This window comes from Ranitomeya variabilis, chromosome 8 (assembly GCF_051348905.1).
Source record: "Ranitomeya variabilis isolate aRanVar5 chromosome 8, aRanVar5.hap1, whole genome shotgun sequence".
In the NCBI taxonomy this organism is placed as follows: domain Eukaryota; kingdom Metazoa; phylum Chordata; class Amphibia; order Anura; family Dendrobatidae; genus Ranitomeya; species Ranitomeya variabilis.
This window is the reverse complement of record NC_135239.1, coordinates 154763994-154785914: the sequence shown is the minus strand read 5'-3', so window position 1 is coordinate 154785914 and position 21921 is coordinate 154763994. Positions and strand designations below refer to the sequence as shown.

The window sequence follows — 21921 nt, the reverse complement described above, 5'->3', positions numbered from 1 at the left end:
AGTTTTCTAAGATGGTTCATTTGGTGCCTTTGCCTAAATTGCCTTCCTCTTCAGATTTAGTTTCGTTGTTTTTTCAGCATGTGGTTCATTTGCATGGTATTCCGGAGAATATTGTGTCTGACAGAGGTTCCCAGTTTGTTTCTAGGTTTTGGCGGGCCTTTTGTGCTAGGCTGGGCATTGATTTATCTTTTTCCTCGGCATTTCATCCTCAGACAAATGGCCAAACCGAGCGAACTAATCAGACCTTGGAGACTTATTTGAGATGCATTGTGTCTGCTGATCAGGATGATTGGGTGGCCTTTTTGCCATTGGCCGAGTTTGCCCTTAATAATAGTTCAGCTACTTTGGTTTTGCCTTTTTTTTGTAATTTTGGTTTTCATCCTCGTTTTTCTTCTGGGCAGGTTGAGCCTTCTGACTGTCCTGGTGTGGATTCGGTGGTCGACAGGTTGCAGCAGATTTGGGCTCATGTGGTGGACAATTTGGTGTTGTCTCAGGAGGAGGCTCAACGTTTTGCTAACCGTCGTCGGTGTGTTGGTTCCCGGCTTCAGGTTGGGGATCTGGTCTGGTTGTCTTCCCGTCATGTTCCTATGAAGGTTTCTTCTCCTAAGTTTAAGCCTCGGTTTATTGGTCCTTATAGGATTTCTGGGATTATTAATCCGGTGTCTTTTCGATTGGCGCTTCCGGCCTCTTTTGCTATCCATAATGTCTTCCATAGATCTTTATTGCGGAAATATGTGGTACCCGTTGTTCCCTCTGTTGATCCTCCGGCCCCGGTGTTGGTTGATGGGGAGTTGGAGTATGTGGTTGAGAGGATTTTGGATTCTCGTTTTTCGAGGCGGAGGCTTCAGTATCTTGTCAAATGGAAGGGTTATGGCCAGGAGGATAATTCTTGGGTTTTTGCCTCTGATGTCCATGCTGCTGATTTGGTTCATGCTTTTCATCTGGCTCGTCCTGATCGGCCTGGGGGCTCTGGTGAGGGTTCGGTGACCCCTCCTCAAGGGGGGGGTACTGTTGTGAATTCTGCTTTTGGGCTCCCTCCGGTGGTTGTAGGTGGTAATGCAGTTGTCCCTGAGTTACAGTCCTGGTCAGGTGTATCTGCTGATTGCAGTTCTGACTGGGGTATTTAGGCGTGCAGGATTCATTAGTCCTTGCCAGTTGTCCATGGTTGTTGGGAGGTTTTGGTCCTGGTTTGGTTCCATCTGCCTTCTGCCAAATCAGCAAAGATAAGTGTCTGGTTTTGTTTCTGTGGCACACATGCTGTGTGCTTAATAATTCTGTGCTATTCAGTGTTTTTTTGTCCAGCTTAGATTGTCAGTATTTTCTCAGTCTTGTTGGATTCTCTGGAGTGGCAGATATACATTCCATGTCTTTAGTTAGATTGTGGAACTTTTTGTATTATCTGCTGTGGATATTTTTGGAAGGGTTTTAATACTGACCGCTTAGTATTCTGTCCTATCTTTCCCTATTTAGCTAGAGTGGCCTCTTTTGCTGAATCCTGTTTTCTGCCTGCGTGTGTCTTTCCTCTCCTACTCACAGTCAATATTCGTGGGGGGCTGCCTATCCTTTGGGGTTCTGCTCTGAGGCAAGGTAGTATTCCTATTTCCATCTATAGGGGTATTTAATCCTCCGGCTGTGTCGAGGTGTCTAGGGTTTGTTAGGCACACCCCACGGCTACTTCTAGTTGCGGTGTTAGTTTAGGTTTTGCAGTCAGTACAGTTTCGACCTACTCCAGAGAAAGTTCATGCGGCTCCAAAGTCACCGGATCATAACAAACAGCTAACTTCTGTATCGAAATCAATGAGTTGGAGAGAGGTGACTAGTATATTAAGAGTTAACCCATCTCCTGGAATGTAGTTACTGCATACTTTTGTACATGGCCTAGAGGCCAGGCTCCATGGAAACCAGCTGTACACTATAAAAAATAAAAGCTCTCATTGCCGGAGAATGATCACAGATAGAAAAAGCAATGCAATTGCGAAAACTTGCTTATATTCACGCTAGCTAATTAAAGCAATTTAAGAACTTGGGAATACCCCTTTAATTGTTTTTAAAGCAGTATCTTTGCTATTTTTGCCTATAGATGCAGGAGAATAGCTATGTATATATAAATACTGTACATGTATATATGGATAAATAAACAAAGAGATACATAGATTTACTTTTGCCAAATACTACATAAGATGAAACTTGAATTGTTACCGTATTTGAAAATATTTAACTTTTTTTTTCTTTAGTTCCTGAAATATGAGAGCTTCAATATTCTTACACTAAATGAAATAGATCAAATTCTTGATGAGGCAGCAAATTTAAAACTTATGGACCTTCCGCAAACTGTTTTGCAGGATTTGCAAATTTTCTTGCTTCAGGTTAGAATTTAACATTAATTTCTTATAATTATTCATTGTAATTTATTTACCTTTTCCTAATAGAGGATTTCAGCCCATTTTCACACTTTGTGGCTACACTAAAAATACATCACTCATACATTTGTATTGTGCTTTTCTCACAGTGGACTCAAGGCACACTTATACAGTATATGCTACTGAGCGACAATAGTGTGTTTCAGTTTATCTTTTGAATAAGTGGGACTTGCTTTCCACCTATTCACAGCTCCTCTTCGTCATATTCCCTCCCCACAACTTCTCTTCATCATATCCCCCTACACCACAGCTCCTCTTTGTCATATTCCCCCCTACACACAGCTCTTCTCATCATATCCCCCCCACACACAGCTCCTCTTCATCATATTCTCCCCCATGCACAGCTCCTCTCTGTCATATTTCCCACACACATAGCTCCTCTCCGTCATATTAACCACACACACAGCTCTTCTCCGTAATATCAACCACACACACAAAGCTCCTCTTCATCATATTCTCCCCCCCACACAGGGCCGGCGTTAGGGGCAGGCAGACTAGGCAGCTGCCTAGGGCCCCCACTGCCCTAGGGGCCCCCAGCCAGGGGCAGACATACCACTGGTGCCACTGCTCTGGGGCAGAGGTGGAGGGTGGTGTCTGCAGGCAGGCCCCATATCATGTAGCATCGGGCCCCTCTCACTCCCTCCTGTAATCATGCTAACACCCAGTGCCAGGGAGAGAGCGGTGCGCAGAGTGCAGGAGTTCAAAAGGGGGGCCTGTCATGCAGGTAGAGACGCTGGCCAATGAACACTTTCCTCACCAGACTGAGGAGAGCGCTCATTGGCTGCAATCTCTCTGTTCTCCTGCATGGCGCATCCCAATGGAGACTGGTGAGTACTCACCTACAGTCAGGGGCCCCGCCGCACAGCACACAGGGAGTCAGGGACAGCAGTGGAGGAAGAGCAGGACTTAAGTTGTATATCTGCTCCCTCCACTGTTCTGTTCCCAGCAGGCTGCGGCATCTCCTCACTGTGAAGAGATGGGGGAGGAGCTCACTGCAAAGGACAACACGGCAGCACCAGGGGGCTGATATCAGTCCTGTCTGCTCTGTGCCCCATCCCCCACAGTGGGTTCTGCAGCCCTCTCCAACTGAACTGGCCTCCTCCAGGGCTCATCTGATCACCTGATATACAAGATTAGTATGTGTGTATGTATATGCTTGTAGATGTACAGTATGTATGTGCATCTGTGTATGTATAGTGTGTGTGTGTAGCTATGTGTATGCATTTACAGTATATGTCTATGTCTGTGTGTATAATATGTGTGTATCTGTGTATATCAGATATATTTGTATGTATATATGGTATTTATGTGCATGTATGTACACTATATGTGTATGTATATGTGTGTACGGTATGTGTATATTATATGTGTATATAACTGTGTGTGTGTATGTACAGTATATGTGTATGTATATACGGTATATGTGTCTGTATGTACGGTATGTGTGTATATGTATGTACTGTATGAGTATGTGTATCTGTATGTTTGTACGTTATATGTGTGTATGCATGTACGGTATATGTATGTGCATCTATGTGTATGTACGGTATATGTGTGTATGTACAGTATATGTATGTATGATGGTATGTGTATCTGTGTGTATGTATAGTATATGTGTGTGTTTGTATATACGGTATATGTATGTATAGTATGTCTGTGTATGTACGGTATATGCGTGTGTGTATGTATAGTACGTGTATGTATGGCGATATATGTATGTGTATCTGTGTGTATGTATAGTATATGTGTGTGTTTGTATATACGGTATATATATGTACGGTATGTCTGTGTATGTACAGTATATGCGTGTGTGTATGTATAGTACGTGTATGTATGACAGTGTATGTATGCGTATCTGTGTGTATGTATAGTATATGTGTGTTTGTACATACAGTATATGTGTGTGTATGTTCAGTATATGCATGTTTGTATGTACAGTATGTGTATGTATGACGGTATTTGTATCTGTGTGTATGTATGGTATATGTGTGTGTTTGCATGTACGGTATATGTATGTGTATCTGTGTGTATGTATGTACAGTATGTGTGTTTGCATGTACTGTATATGTATGTGTATCTATGTATGTAAGGTGTAACGCATATATATATATGTTTATTACAAACACACAGTATTATATTCTGTTGGGGACTGCATTATATTCTGTGGGGGGGCTGCATTATATGCTATGGGGGGTTGCGTTATACTATATGAGGTCAGAATTATATTTTATATGGGGACTGCATTATACTCTATGGAGGACTATGGGAGTGTATTATACTCTATGGAGGACTATGGGGAGTGTATTATACTCTTTGGAGGACAATGGGGAGTCTATTACACTACATGGAGGACTATGGGGAGTGTGTTATACTATATGGAGGACTAGAGGGAGTACATTATACTATATGGAGGACTAGGGGGAGTACATTATACTATATGGAGGACTATGGAAGTGTATTATACTATATGGAGAACTAGGGAGAGTGCAAAATGCAAGATATTCATCAAGTGATTGGATTGGTTATGCCGCAACAAAAATCTTTGTTCTCAGCAGCACATCGCCCGGGGAAAGCTGCAGGTATGCTGCTAAGATGGTACTGTATGTGGACAGATTGATCTACTAGTGATTATTCTGTCCCCATCATTATTCCTCAGCCGGTGTAAAGTGGCCCAGAAACAAGCGGCGAATGACTTCAATATTGTTATTCACACTCCTTTAGTGGCCTGAAATTGGCGCATGTAACTACAACCGAAATGTTTCTGTGTGATGGTGCAATTTGTTAGCATTTGGGGCCCCATTTTAAACTTTTGCCTAGGGCCCCACTTTGCCTAAAACCGGCCCTGCCCACACACAGCTTCTCTTCATGATATTCTCCCCCACACACAGCTCCTCTTTGCCATATTCTCTCCCACGCACAGCTCCTCTTTGCCATATTCTCTCCCACACACAGCTCCTCTTTGTCATATTCCTCACACACAACTCCTCTTGTCAAATTCCCCAGACACACACACAGGTCTTCTTCATCATATTCTCCCCCACACATAGCTCCTCTTTGTCACATTCCCCCCACACAAAGCTCCTCTTCGTAAAGTCCCCCACCCACACAAACACAGCTCCTCTGCACTGCAGCAGCAGCGTGGTGACCTCATCACACTGCTGCACATCGTGGAAGAGGCTGACAAGCACTCCTCTGCTTTATCCCTGTCCTGGCGCCTTTATGTGTAACACATATGCACATCAGTAAATGAAAAAAAACACAAGGCGCCCCCAATGTGTCACACTGTTGAGGGAAAACATACAACCCTTTGCAGGGAATGTACTCACCTATTTGAGTTGTGAACCTAGGTCACAACTCCCATGTGTGCTTGACCGCAGCAGCAGGTCTCCACAAAAATCCACAAGGATGTTGAGAGTAGTAGTCTTAGGTAAACTGAAGACCGCGCACACGGTGTAAATTTTTAGGTGATTTATTGAAGCCTACGCGTTTCAAGAGCTTTCCTGCTCTCTTCTTCAGGGCATCCTGATGCCCTGAAGAAGAGAGCAGGAAAGCTCTTGAAATGCGTAGGCTTCAATAAATCACCTAAACATTTACACCGTGTGCGCAGTCTTCAGTTTACCTAAGACTACATATGCGCATCAGAAAATACACAAATACAGCTGAACACAGGAAGATGGGAACTGAATTCTCCTAATTCTCTGCGGACCACAAATCTTTCAGCAGGCCGCACCACAAGCCGTATGCAGCCCACGAGCCACATGTTGTGCATGCCTGCTCTAGAACTCTCATCCAATATCTTTCTTTGAGGCTGTTAGGCTCTTTAATGACAACCATTCTGTATAGCAGAAAGTAAATTACGGTAACTTCCAGGATGTGCAAGTATTCCCCTACTATTCTCCTGTTCAGTTCATTTATCTTATTTAGAAAAATGTGCGTGGCTAAAATCTGTGATTAATTGCAGTTCCACAGCAAATTTTGTTTATTCGAAAGTGGAAAAAGAGCTTGGTTTACCCTTGCTAAAATTAAGTTTTCCTATGAAAGTCACTGATATTGATAATATACCACTAACACAGGGTGTAGTGAAATATATCACTAAGGAGAAGTCACTGCTTATTGTACTTTACATTTTCAATCAATTTCTTTTTTTGTTTTTGAACACTTATTCACAGTTGTGGTCTTAGGCATGCCTTGGTGATGTAAAAATAACTGGGTTACTGACTGGCACCAGGGTGATATTCTACACTACGCTGTGACCCTGAGTGTCAGGGTATGTGCACACGTTGCGGATTCCATTGCAGATTTTTCCACGCGGATTCTATGGATTTACCGCGGAGTGTGTGCGGATTTCATCTGCGTTTTTACACCTGCGGATTCCAATTATGGAACAGGTGTAAAATGCTGCAGAATCCGCACAAAGAATTGACATGCTGCAGAAAATAAACCACAGCGTTTGCGCGCTGAATTTTCCGTAACATGTGCACTGCGGATCCGTAGCCAAATCCGCAACGTGTGCACATACCCTCAGAACAAATGTATGACTTTATTAGTGAATTTAGACATTTTACTCATATTATTCAGTCTGAATAATTTTATGAATGCCCTATTGATGTGGTTTTTATTTTTTTAGTCGTTTATATAGCACCACCATATTCCACAGTGTTTTACAGACATCATCGCTATCCCCAAAGAAGCTGGAGAAATTTATAGCTATGATTCTGACTGTAAAATCATCATTTTACAGTTTACAGTGCATGCAGTTGATTTCTACATGTCATAATTATCATATACTAAAAATGAATGTTTTTATTGATACAAAAAATTATAATAAAAAATACATAAACAATATAGAATTTATGAGTACAATGTGATTTGATCCACGGGTGAAAAAAAGAAGCCAGAGAATAGGTCAAGACATGGTGGTAAAATGAGAAAAACTAAGAAGTTTTGTCCAGTATTGGAAATTCATGAGAGACACATATCAACTGGTACCTCTAAATTGAGTTAGAACTCTGTGTGAGATAGTGGTAGGAAAATCATTCAATAAGGGAGCAGTAGCCCAGTGTCAGTCAAGACGTGCCAGTAGATCTATGATGAACGCTATGTATATTAAAAGTATAACAAGTAGGAGGAGTTATACCCATTATATCTGTCAGTCCTGCCTGAAATGCGGCCTCGTTCCCCAACACGCATTTCGTGTCTATGTCGCTTCCTCAGGGGGTGTGGTTTAAGTGTGGCAGCTGTCTGAAATAAATACTGCACTGTTCTAGTCACATGACTGGACAACTGCCAATCAAATGTTTTGTTTCCATGCGTAGGCACACACCTGTTCTGGAATCCAATCTCCTCCCATCCCCTCAGACACCCGCGTCATAGTCACGTGAGGCGGCAGGTGTCAGGCTGCACATCACGTAGACATGTGTAGCGCCCCCACTGCCGCAGGGCCGAGGGGTACCCGGTACCGGGCCTCTGAGTCTCTGCTCTGGGGTTGTCACGGTGGCTAGGCCCCGGTCCGTGACCCTGCCGAGGGGCGCACAGTAGAATGGTAGGGATCGGTGTAAATGGATGATGATGATAGTGGGTTGTGAGGCTGTGATGGTGCGGTGCAGTTGTGGGGTGCAGGTCGCGGTAAATAACGAGGACACCAAGTTGCAGTCGCTTTACCTCTTTACTGAAGATCTCTGGGTCCTCAGTCCGGATTCCGGATAACCAGGCTGCGCAAGTCCGGCCGGTCCAATGGCACCTCCAGAGTTCTCCTAGCAGGTGGAAATCTGTGCCTTCCTTCTAGCGCTATGTGTTGCGGTCCTTCCCTGCTGTGCTTACGGAAAGTCCCCACAACTGTTGTGTCTGTTTCTTAAGTTCCCTCACAACTCGATTAGATGATGTTCTGCTAATCCTCCGTCCTTCCCTGATGTTACGGTTGGGACGGCACCCGTTTGACAGGTAGGCTCGGAGCTCTTCTGGGACCCTAGAGTCGCCCCTCTCCACAAGTTGCCCCCCAAGACTGCATAGGTGATTTAAGTGAGACAGCCAGCCTTAGACTAACTGTCCTGCCGCTGTTTAGAGTATCGCTTGAAGCTGGATGTTGTAATACTCCCTCGGCGTTCCGGCCACCGGTAGTGCGCCTCAGCAGGGTGTTGCCTCGGTCTTACGGCACAACCCCTACTGGTATTCTCCTTATTGCTTGATCTCGTTTCTCACTCAGCACAATCTATCTCGCTTCTCGTCCTTCCTTGGGCACCGCCGCTATCCTGAGCAGGCACGGTCCCGTTACGTTCGCTCAAGTTGCCAAGCCTCTGTCAGGATCCCACCCCTGACAGAGACCCTACTGTATCTTCCCCCACAACACCCTCTGCCACAAGGTGTTGCCTGGTTCCAACCCAGTCAGCTTTCTGATCTAACTTCCTGCCTGACCCCCAGTTTACCCACTATGGTGGGGAGTGGCCTAGTGAATAGAACCCTTAGCTCCCCCCGGAGGCCCGACTGTGAAATGTATTGGTGTCTGTGATACCTGATCAGATGAACTCCTTCAGTGCCATCAGACGTTCCATAGCTCCCCTTAGTGGCGGAGCCACAGTACTGCAACGACCAGGACTCTGGGGCGCTGCACTTGGACAGGACAATGAAAGGGATGAGACGAGAGGGAATCCGAGACATTGCACATGTAAAAAATAGGTGAAGTGTTGGTGAGTATAGTGTGAAAGAGAAATGCCTTATGTGATGTACCAATATATTTTTGCTTGTGGCAGTGTGATTGAATGTATTATAGCTAAAGTGCAAAAGTGCTGTAAACTATTATGTGAAAGATATTATGTACTAAAGTGCTTGTGGTAAATTACTGACATCCTACAATCAACATTATTCATTGATATGTGATGTCCCTATATATGTGAGAGGAATTAAAACATAAATGGTCTTTTAGCATTAGACATCCTTGGCCGTCCTATAGAAAATACAGACAAAATACAACACTAAAAAAGGAAAAAGAGAGGGAAAATCTGGCATGCATGAAAGTGTATCATATTCATTTATAGCATACAGCAGGGAGATATTAGAGAGCTTTATATATGCGGTTTTATATATGTGGTTTTGGTGTGCTTATGGGACCATCTGATGGACATTTGAAACAACTGATGAGACTATTGACAAGAAATGAAGAAAGTGAGGATTCTATTAAATGAATATGATACACTGGTCTGGCCAAGAAAGAAGGGGACTATGGAGGGGCACTCCCAGGATGAACGTTGGTTCCTACCCCATTAGCACACGTTCATGCGTTATCCTTTATCCTGCTTCCCGTTAAAGACCTGGCTTGTTTGTCTGTCCTGCTTGACCTCCCATTCCCGACATCAGCTTCGTGTATTGATCCTGGACTGCCTGCCCCAACCTTGGACCTCTGGCTACGCTTCTGTCTTGCCCTTCTGTACCTCGTACCATGTATCTGACCTTCCGGCCAACTGTTGCAGTCCCAGGGACTGCCCTAGAGTGGTACCTGGCAACTACCTATGTCCAAGCTTATCTTCACCACCAGAGGCTCTTACGAAAACCAGGTAGTCGCTTAGGAACGCCTCTCCAGAGTAAGCGAGGCTCATGGCACAGTGAGTCCACACCAACCAGGGTTACACTAATATACAAAAGCACCTCATATATAGAATCAGTCACAAAAGTAGTAACCGCATAATATACAGTGGCAGATACAAAAGCAATATCCACATAGAGTGTCAACCACAAAAATAATATCCTCATTGTACAGTTTAAGCCAAAAAAATACCACCCCCAAATGTCATGATCGTGCAACATAGTGTAATTATTTTGCATCCCACCAACACATTTCTCACATTTCTCATCTCCTTTTCTAGGACACCAGGTCTCCTGCTCATCCTTCTTGCTCCTTTTTTGATCCATGTCTTCCTCCCGATCCACCTACCTTGCTTTCTCACTTCCCTGCTTGCCATCTTTCTCCACTTTTGGCTTGCTCTGCCACTTTCTTTTTGTCTGCTGTCTTTTCCTCTCCTCTTCCTGCTCCATGAGAGTTGAGGTCCAGTTTATATGTGAGGCGTTCTCACCCGCTGTTTGAGTTGGGATGGTTATAAGTGGGGTAGGCTTCCCTGAATTCCTCTCCTCCCCTCAACAGTGGTCCACAGTGGAGGACATGTTTGAAATATCCAGGGAGGTGGAGCATGTTTAGTGTGTGTGTCAAGAGTTTTCCAATTACACAAAAAATATAAGCAAAAAATGTGATGTTAACAAGCTCTTAGTTGCCCAATGTTTCCTAAAAAATAATATATCTAGGGTTGAGCATTGTTTAAAGTCATGAAATATTACTTACATCCTTGATAGTTAAAGGGTTAAATCTACATTTTATGGACCTTTAATTCAACATATTGTGGCATACATGTAGCTTTACCTTCTGTTTTATAGTTACAGGACAAGCATATTCCAAATGATCCGGCTAAGAAAGCAGTAATGCAAGAACTTTTGAAAAATATTAACAGTATTCCCAAGAGATCAGTTTCAACGCCTATGCTGTATCCTTTTATATTGTTATCAAGAGAACATTAGACAGCTAAAAGATGAGTACCGTAATATATATTACAATAGAATTCAGAATCAACAGAAAGATTGTAACCAGATAATACACTACTAAGTTAGTTAAGTCCTATAATACATCAGAAAAGTTATTAGTGTTTCCCATTCCAGTGCTATAGACTCTGGCTACAATGTAGAGCAGTCTGTCTGCAGCCACTAGGCCAGCAGGGAATGATTGTAAGTTTCAAAACTGTAAAAGCTGCTCTATAAAGTAAGTGATAATTTGAGAATCCATTTTAAGTCAAATAGTTTAATATGATGTCCAATTGTAGGTCAGGATATTGAAGCTACACATTCTTACTACTAGCAGCTAAAATTTGTTTTTAGACATTTGACAAATATATCTAATTGCTTTGGGTCCCATTTCTGGAACCCACACCTATTTCCTGAACTAGAACTCCTTTCCTGCCTGATGAGATAGGAACTTGCCACTGCATCTGGGCGAGGAATTAATGGAGAGGTAGCTGCTGTTGTCCACAACTCTTTCCACGCAAAATTTATAATAATATTTGCCAAGCTATTATATATAAAATCATTACATTTTTACTATAAAGGTGGGAAAATAAGTATTAGACTGACAATTTTGCAAGTTTTCCCACCTACAAAGAATGTAGAGGTCTGTAATATTTATTGTAGGTATACTTCCACTGAAAGAGACAAAACCTTAAATAAAAATCCAGGAAATCACATTGTATGATTTTTACATAATTAGTTAGCATTTTATTGCATGAAATAAGTATTAGAAAAAAGAAACAGAACTTAAAGGGCCACTGTCACCCCCCTCCAGCCGTTATAAACTAAAAGAGCCACCTTGTGCAGCAGTAATGCTGCATTCTAACAAGGTGGCTCTTTTAGTTTTAGGTTCAAGTATACCCCAAAAAACGCGATTTGATACTTAGCCATAATTGGTGTCTCTAGCCACGTAGACTGGTCCTCCCTCCCCAGCTCGAAACGCTCCTCTGCCGTCACTCACATCTTCTTGATCTTTCTGCGCCGCCCCCTCAGCGCTGTTTACGTTTTCAAACCGGCGCCTGCGCTGTGTAGTACTGTTCTGCGCAGACGCAGTAAGCTCTGGCCGTCTGCCGTCCAAGCCAGGCTTTCACACTGCGCCTGCGTGGGCAGTGCGGCCCCCACCTTTGGAATCCCCGCCCCGCACTGTGTTATGCATTATGCACAGTGCGGGGCTGGTATTCCTGGGCATGCGCACAGCGTGTTGCATCCTGTCAGCCCGGTCCCCCGCCTTACTGCTTCTGGATACAATATACAGATCGTGCCTCCTCCTCCTCTAGCAATCGCCGGGCAAGAAGCAACTTTGGAAACTTGCCTGCTAGGTGGTGTGTGTTGTGTGTAGGTGTGTTATTTATGGGTCTTGATCTGATAATAAATTGGGGGTGATCTTTACCCACCTAGCAGGCAAGTTTCCAAAGTTGCTTCTTGCCCGGCGATTGCTAGAGGAGGAGGAGGCACGATCTGTATATTGTATCCAGAAGCAGTAAGGCGGGGGACCGGGCTGACAGGATGCAACACGCTGTGCGCATGCCCAGGAATACCAGCCCCGCACTGTGCATAATGCATAACACAGTGCGAGGCGGGGATTCCAAAGGTGGGGGCCGCACTGCCCACGCAGGCGCAGTGTGAAAGCCTGGCTTGGACGGCAGACGGCCAGAGCTTACTGCGTCAGCGCAGAACAGTACTACACAGCGCAGGCGCCGGTTTGAAAACGTAAACAGCGCTGAGGGGGCGGCGCAGAAAGACCAAGAAGATGTGAGTGACGGCAGAGGAGCGTTTCGAGCTGGGAAGGGAGGACCAGTCTACGTGGCTAGAGACACCAATTATGGCTAAGTATCAAATCGGGTTTTTTGGGGTATACTTGAACCTAAAACTAAAAGAGCCACCTTGTTAGAATGCAGCATTACTGCTGCACAAGGTGGCTCTTTTAGTTTATAACGGCTGGAGGGGGGTGACAGTGGCCCTTTAATATTTGGTAGAGAAACCTTTTGTTTGCAATTACAGAGGTCAGACATTTCCTGTAGTTCTTGACCAAGTTGCATACACTACAGCAGGGATTTTTGCCCACTCCTCCATACAGATCTTCTCCAGATCTTTCAGGTTTTGGAACTGTCGCTGGGCATTAAGTTTCAGCTACCTCAAAAAGATTTTCTATTGGATTCAGGCCTGGACACTGGCTAGGCCACTACTGGACTTTGAAATGCTTCTTGTGAAGCCACTTCTTAGTTGCCCTGGCTGTGTGTTTCAGGTCATTTTCATGCTGGAAGACCCATCCATGACCCATCTTCAGTGCTCTTACTGAGAACAGGAGGTTGGTGACCAAAATCTTCCAATACATGACCCCATCCATTCTCCCTTCAATACGGTGCAGTCGTCCTGTCCCGTTTGCAGAAAAGTATAACCAAAGTATGATGTTTCCCCCACCATGCTTCATGGCTGAGACTGTGTTCTTGGGGTTGTGCTCATCCTTCTTCTTTCTTTAAAGACGTCAAGTAGAGTTGATACCAAAATGTTCTATTTTGGACTCATCTGACCACATGACCTTCTCCCATGCCTCCTGTGAATCATCCAGATGGTCATTGGTAAATTTTAAACGGGCCTGAATATGTGCTGGAGTGGGCAGGGGGGCCTTGTGTGTCCTGCAGGATTTTCATCCATGACGGCGTAGTGTGTTACCAGTGTTAATGTTTCAGACTGTGGTCCCAGTTCTTTTCAGTTCATTGACCAGGTCCTCCCATGTAGTTCTGGGCTGATTCATGATCTTTCTCAGAAACATCCTTACCCCACGAGGCGAGATCGTGCATGGAGCCCCAGACCGAGGAAGATTGACAGTCATCTTGTGTTTATTCTATTTTCTAATAATTATGCCAACAGTTGTTGCCTTCTCACCAAGCTTGCCCATTGTCCAGTATCCCATCCCAGCCTTTTTCAGTTCTACACTTTTGTTCCTGGTGTTCTTTGACAGCTCTTTGGTCTTGGCCATGGTGGAGAGATTGGAGTGTTACTGATTGAGTGTGTAGACAGGTGTCTTTTATACAGGTAACGAGTTCAAACAGGTGCAATTAACACAGGTAATGAGTGCAGAGTAGGAGGGCTTCTTAAATAAAAACTAACAAGTCTGTGAGAGCCAAAATTCTTGCTATTGGTAGGTGATCAAACACTTATTTCAATGCAATAAAATTGAATTTAATTATTTAAAAATTATACATTGTGATTATGGTTTTTATTTTTAGATTCTGGCTCTCACTGGTGAAGTGTACCTACAATAAAAATTACAGACCTCTCCATTCTTTATAGGTTGGAGAACTTGCAAAGTCAGCAGTGTATCAAATACTTATTTCCCCACTGTATGTAATATTATATATCTGAAAACCTTGTTAACATTATCTACATTAATTCTATACTGCATGTATATAAACTGGAAAAACAGTGTTCCAAGGTGAACTTATTCTTTGCGGTATCATACAGAGAGTTACTTTTAATAAACTGTCCGGAATAGCTACCTACAATCTAAACCTTCTTTCAATAATAAATCAAACTTCATAGACCGTGTAGATGGCCATTCATATAACTCTAATTCCAAAACAGTTGGGTCACTGAAAAATTTAAAGAAAACAAACAAAAATGCAAGGATTTGGAAATCTCTTATAGCTATATATCACAGTAGATTACCACTTATAGAAATGAACTTTAGACATTTTTCCATTTCATTTAAAAAAAATATGTAATTTAGAAATTGATGGTATCAACACATCTATCAAAGGTTGGGACAAGGTCATTTTGTAGCATCCCCTCTTCATGTTACATCAGCCTGTAAAAGTCTGAGAAGTAAGGAGACCAATAGCTGGCATTTTGAGTGAGGAATGTTGTTTAATTCTTGTCTGATGTAGTATAACAATTTTCCAAATCATAGCATTCTTGTTTTCTTTACATTTTACCCAGCATCCCCACTTTTTAGAATTGGGGTTGAAGATGTCAGCACCATCTAATGGCCAAGTGTATGTGTGGATTGTTTTTCTTAATATTAATTATCTCAGATATATAGATGGAACTGCCATGTGCTTAATTCATGTAGGGTAGGAAATGTCAACAAGATGTTGTCACTATTCTGGCTGCATATAATGAAGATCAGTGAAAGTCCATGTGGTGCAGAAAATATTTTCTTTCTTTTGATACAACATACGTTATTTGTACAAATAAAACCACTTTCATTGCATGAGAGATCTTGTCTCTCTGAACACTGTATTGGAAATACGTTATTGGGTTTTTTGTTTTTTTTTACAGGAAAAGTTGTACTTTTAGATGACACAATTTAATGTGTGAAAAAGCAAACTGTATGGAACAATTTAATATATGGCACAATATAATGTATTTAAAAATGAAAAAAAAAACTTTCTGAGGTGGAATGGAAAAAAAAGCAGTCGTGCCTTTGTTTTTGGGTTTGTTTTTTTGTGACATTCACTGTGCAGTAAAACAACTCATTATTATTATTATTATTCAGCATGTTAGTACGATTACAGGTCGCTGTTTATAACACACTTGATCTTAGAGGTACAGATACTGTTGTAATCATTCTGCAAAATTGTCCTATAAACTAAGGCCACCGGCATCAGGGCTTATCTACACCATTCTGTAATGTTGTAGATAAGCCCCCGATGTAACCTGCAAGATAAGAAAAGCAGGTTATATTATACTCACCCAGAGGCGGTCCTGCTGCGGTCCGGTCCGATGGGCGTCGCGGTCCGGCGCTTCCCATCTTCATACGATGACGTCCTCTTCTTGTCTTCCTGCTGTGGCTCCTGCGCAGGCGTATTCTGTCTGCCCTGTTGACGGCAGAGCAAAGTACTGCAGTGTGCAGGCGCCAGGCCTCTCTGATCTTTCCCGGTGCCTGCGCACTGCAGTACTTTGCTCTGCCCTCAACAGGGCAGACAAGGAGCCGCAGCAGGAAGAAAAGAAGAGGGCGACATTATATGAAGATGGGAGGTGTCAGACCGCAACGCCCATCGGACCCGAACCACATCGGGACCGCCCCTGGGGGAGTATAATCTAACCTGTTTTTCTTATCTTTCAGGTTACATCGGGGGCTTATCTACAGCATTACAGAATGCTGTACATAAGCCCCTGATGCTGGTGGCCTTAGTTTATAAGCCAATTTTGGGGTGACAGATTCCCTTTAAGCTCTATGACTATCACTAAGCTTATAGGCTGTTCGTGTTCTACAGTAACCACCCTGGTTCAGTACTTCAATTGTGATGTGTAACCATAATAAGTTGTGTATCTTGTATTTGCTTGTATTTGTGTGTAACTATTAAAGGGGCTTTCCATGTACAAGTCTTTTTTATGCCTATGGGCTTGTTCTGGGTTAATCATCATCCAAAAAACCTCATCATCCAAAAAACCTCACAGCTTGAAGCAATTCTATAGTGCAGATCTTTTTAAGACACATTTCAACATAAACAGTCTGTACTTTAAATAGATGAAGTTAAAATATTGCTTTCAATAATTAGTATTAAAATTGTAACACTGCAACAGAATTAAATATAATATAATAATATATAAATAGAAAGAACTATCACCTCACCACCATAAACCTTGGTGTACAACAACACAAGAAAGCGAAGTGGGGCAGTGTCTTACCCTATTCAAACACTGTCTTGCCCCTGCCTTGCTGCAGAGGTTGGCACCCTAGGAATCAGCACAAGTGGCACCCCCACTCACCGTTGGCAAGCACTTCTGACCCTAGTAGGCCCTAATTTTCATATAAGAAAAGAACCGGCCTATGTATATGACACTTCCATAACCATAGAATAAACCAAAAAAGCAGAAATAGGAAGCCAAAGTCATAAGTACAAATTTGCACAGAAAATTTTATTAAATATTTTTTAAAAAACCTCCTTTAAATATATTAAAAAGTGGAGACAACACATGTCAGAAAAACTACACAACGTAAGCCACGGATGACATATCACCGTAACACCTTCAAATTGGTTACTCCAAAGAGCTGCTGACCACCTCTATTGCTTTAAATATGTGGACTCTAATTTTACCCACTGATTTTAGTCCTATGGTGGACATAACACAATGTCTATGCTGTATATAGATATAAGGTGCATAGTGCTTCACTAGACATTAGGCAGTGATTAGTCCACAGGTTGTTACCATAAATATAGGCCAAATTCTATTGTGAGCCAAACCATATCACAATATACTGCTGGTTAAAGTAACCGAAAACCATATTAAGCAAAAACATTTGGAGGTTTAAATGTCATACATGACCTGCACGTGTAGTCCTGAGCCCCAACGCACGTTTCGCGTTAGCTTCGTCCGGACGAAGCTAACGCGAAACGTGCGTTGGGGCTCAGGACTACACGTGCAGGTCATGTATGACATTTAAACCTCCAAATGTTTTTGCTTAATATGGTTTTCGGTTACTTTAACCAGCAGTATATTGTGATATGGTTTGGCTCACAATAGAATTTGGCCTATATTTATGGTAACAACCTGTGGACTAATCACTGCCTAATGTCTAGTGAAGCACTATGCACCTTATATCTATATACAGCATAGACATTGTGTTATGTCCACCATAGGACTAAAATCAGTGGGTAAAATTAGAGTCCACATATTTAAAGCAATAGAGGTGGTCAGCAGCTCTTTGGAGTAACCAATTTGAAGGTGTTACGGTGATATGTCATCCGTGGCTTACGTTGTGTAGTTTTTCTGACATGTGTTGTCTCCACTTTTTAATATATTTAAAGGAGGTTTTTTAAAAAATATTTAATAAAATTTTCTGTGCAAATTTGTACTTATGACTTTGGCTTCCTATTTCTGCCTAGTAGGCCCTAGTTGGTGAGAAGGCCGGAATTATCAGATTCACACCCTGGTGTACCAGTAATATAAAAAAAATAGCTGAATATGTGACACAAAACAATTCATCCTTCAGATGAATGTATGCTTCTACAGGATTACATGATGTAGACAGATGGGGCAGGATGGAGACAGATGGTGCAGGATCATGGGGCAGGATGGAGACAGATGGGGCAGGATGGAGACATGTGGGGCAGGATCATGGGGCAGGATGGAGTCAGATGGGACAGGATGGAGACAGATGGGGCAGGATGGAGACAGATGGGGCTGGATGGAGACAGATGTGCAGGATCATGGGGCAGGATGGAGACACGGTGCAGGATGGAGAGAGATGGTGCAGGATCATGGGCCAGGATAGAGACACGGGGCAGGAGGAAGACAGGAGGCAGGATGGAGACAGATGGGGCAGGATCATGGGGCACAATGGAGACAGATGGTGCAGGAACCTGGGGCAGGACGGAGTCAGATGGGGCAGGAGGGTGACAGATGGTGCAGAATCATGGGGCAGGATGGAGACAGATGGGGCAGGATGGAGAAAGATGGTTCAGGATCATGGGGCAGGATGGGGACACGGGGCAGGATGGAGACACAGGGCAGGATGGAGACACGGGGCAGGACGGAGAGAGATGGTGCAGGATCATGAGGCAAGATGGAGACAGATGGGGCAGGAACATGGGACAGGATGGAGACAGATGGTAGAGGATCATGGGGCAGAATGGAGAAAGATGGTGCAGAATCATGGGGCAGGATAAGACACATGGTGCAGGACCATGGGGCAGGATGGATACGATGGAGACAGATGGGGCAGGAACATGGGACAGATGAGGCAGGATCATGGGACAAATGGGTCAGGATCATGGGACAGATGGGGTAGGATATGTAGATCATATGGGGCAGGATGGCACATCACTTGGGGCAGAATGGATACTCATGAGGGCAGGATGGGAGAACATATGGAGCCAGGATGGGAGAACATATGGCTGGAGCCAGGAATGAGACACACGGGGTCCAGGATTAGGGATATTATTACCATGGGGCTAATTAAGGGATATTATTAAAGAAGTGATGTATTTATTTTATTTTTTGAGGATACTGTTTTAAATGGGGGGGGCGGTTCTGTTACTGTGCAGAGCGACACTATGCCGCCTATTTTTCTTCATCTGGTGTAGTGTAGAAGTTGGGAAAAAATTAAGTAATGAACTCTGCAAGTGGTGCTCTAGATAACTTTTGTTTCCTGCAGAGACAAGCCCTGGCTGAAGGAAGTTATAGTGGTCTGTGCTGGATGAAGATGAAAAGCGAAGATGAAGGACTTCACTTAGACGTCACTGGTGAGTCAGTGTGTTAACTGTACACTGACACTATACAGAGCATACTATATACAGAGTACAATGTCACAATGTCATATACTGTATACTGTGTATAATGTCACCAGTGATCACTCTTATCTTTACACTGACACTATATACAGAGCTCCTCTGTACAATGTCAGTGATCACTGTATTACCTGTACACTGACACTGTATACAGAGCTCCTGTGTATAATGTCATTGATCACTGTATAACCTGTACAATATATACAGCACTCGTGTGTATAATGCCACTGTTGATCACTGTATTACCTGTGCACTGACACTATATACAGAGCTCCTGTGCATAATGTCACTGGTGATCACTGTGTTACCTGTACACTGACACTATATACAGAGCTCCTGTGTATAATGTCACTGGTGATCACTGTATTACTTGTACACTGACACTATATGCAGAGCTCCTGTGTATAATGTCACCGGTGATCACTGTATTACCTATACACTGACACTATATACAGAGCTCCTGTGTATAATGTTACCTGTGATCACTGTATTACCTGTATACTGACAGTATATACAGAGCTCCTGTGCAAAATGTCAGCGGTGATCTGTTGTGAATTCCGTTCTCGAACTCCCTCCTGTGGTCATGAATGGTACTTCGGTGAGTTCTGTCCTTGGACTCCCTCTGGTGGCTGTGAGAGGAGCTGCTGGTTCTGAGATTCCTTCCCCAGCTGCCGTCGTTTAGGGCTAGGCTAGGATTCTCTATTTAACTCCACTCAGATCGTTACTCCATGCCAGCTGTCAATGTTCTAGTACTGGTTCAGATCTCTCCTGGATCTTTCTGAGGACCTGTCTACTCCAGCAAAAGCTAAGTTCCGGCTTGTTCATTTGTTACTTATGGTTTTTCTTGCTAAGTTCTAGTCCAGCTTGCTATCATGAAACTGCCTGGCTAGCTGGAAGCTCTGGGGGTGCAGAGTGGCACCACCGCACCGTGAGTCGGTGCGGGGGTATTTTTTGCACACTCTGCGTGGTTTTTGTAGTTTGTTGTGTTGACCGCAAAGATCCCTTTTCTATCCTCAATCTGTTTAGTTAGACTGGCCTCTCTTTGCTAAAGCCTATTTCATCCTGTGTTTGTGATTTCCTCTTAACTCACAGTCAATACTTGTGGGGGGCTGCTTTTACCTTTCGGGAAATTTCTCTGAGGCAAGTGAGGCTTTGTTTCCTTTCTTTAGGGGTAGTTAGCTCTTAGGCTGTGAAGAGGCGTCTAGGCAGAGTCAGGCACGCTCCACGGCTATTTCTAGTTGTGTTGATAGGAGTAGGGTTTGCGGTCAGCAGAGTTCCCATTTCCCCAGAGCTCGTCCCGATTCCGTGTTTAACTATCAGGTCATTCCTGGTGCACCTAACCACCAGGTCCATAACAGTACAGCTGGCCCACAAAGTGTTAATGCATCTCAATAGAGGGAAAAGAGAAGTTCTGAGACCATTTTTTTTTTCTCTGCAGTGTGTTTTGCCTTTCTTTTCCCCTTAAACTCTGGGTGGTTCAGAACTCAGGTGTGGATATGGACATTCAAGGTCTGTCCTCTAGTGTAGATCAACTCGCTGCAAGGGTACAAAACATTCAGGATTATGTAGTTCAGAATCCTATGTTGGAGCCTAGAATTCCAATTCCTGATTTGTTTTCAGGGGATAGATCTAAATTTCTGAATTTCAAAAACAATTGTAAACTGTTTCTTGCTCTGAAACCCCGCTCTTCTGGTGACCCTATTCAGCAAGTGAGAATCATTATTTCTTTGTTGCGTGGCGACCCTCAAGACTGGGCATTCGCCCTGGCGCCAGGAGATCCTGCATTGCGTAATGTAGATGCGTTTTTTCTGGCGCTGGGATTGCTTTATGATGAACCGAATTCTGTGGATCAGGCAGAGAAAATTTTGCTGGCTTTGTGCCAGGGTCAGGATGAAGCGGAGGTATATTGCCAGAAGTTCAGAAAGTGGTCTGTGCTTACTCAGTGGAATGAGTGTGCCCTGGCAGCAATTTTCAGAAAGGGTCTTTCTGAAGCCCTTAAGGATGTTATGGTGGGGTTCCCCACGCCTGCTGGTCTGAATGAATCAATGTCCTTGGCCATACAGATCGATCGGCGCTTACGTGAGTGCAAAACTGTGCACCATTTGGAGGTATCCTCTGAGCAGAGGCCTGAGCCTATGCAATGTGATAGGACTTTGACCAGAGCTGAACGGCAAGAACATAGACGTCAGAATGGGCTGTGTTTTTACTGTGGTGACTCCACTCATGCTATCTCTGATTGACCTAAGCGCACTAAGCGGTTCGCTAGGTCTGTCACCATTGGTACTGTACAGCCTAAATTTCTTTTGTCCGTTACTCTGATTTGCTCTTTGTCACCCTATTCTGTTATGGCATTTGTGGATTCAGGCGCTGCCCTGAATTTGATGGACTTAGAGTTTGCCAGGCGCTGTGGTTTTTTCTTGGAGCCCTTGCAGCATCCCATTCCTTTGAGGGGAATTGATGCTACGCCTTTGGCCAAGAATAAGCCTAAGTACTGGACCCAGTTGACCATGTGCATGGCTCCTGCACATCAGGAGGATATTCGCTTTTTGGTGTTGCATAATCTGCATGATGTGGTCGTGTTGGGTTTGCCATGGCTGCAGGTCCATAATCCAGTATTGGATTGGAAATCAATGTCGGTGTCCAGTTGGGGCTGTCAAGGGGTACAT

General features: G+C 43.6%; 1 protein-coding gene across 2 annotated transcripts in view; it reads left to right on the top strand.

The window, feature by feature from the left end:
• Nucleotides 1–15623, top strand: part of MEI1 (meiotic double-stranded break formation protein 1) — a 1359645-nt gene extending 1344022 nt beyond the window's left edge. For both annotated transcript variants that reach the window (XM_077277434.1, XM_077277433.1), the window contains 3 exons: nucleotides 2235–2366; nucleotides 10839–10945; nucleotides 15053–15623. In XM_077277434.1, the coding sequence (XP_077133549.1) occupies nucleotides 2235–2366; nucleotides 10839–10945; nucleotides 15053–15095 (282 nt within the window). In that variant the 3' untranslated portion in view covers nucleotides 15096–15623. The remainder of the gene's footprint in view (nucleotides 1–2234; nucleotides 2367–10838; nucleotides 10946–15052) is intronic.
• Nucleotides 15624–21921: the final 6298 nt, after the last annotated feature.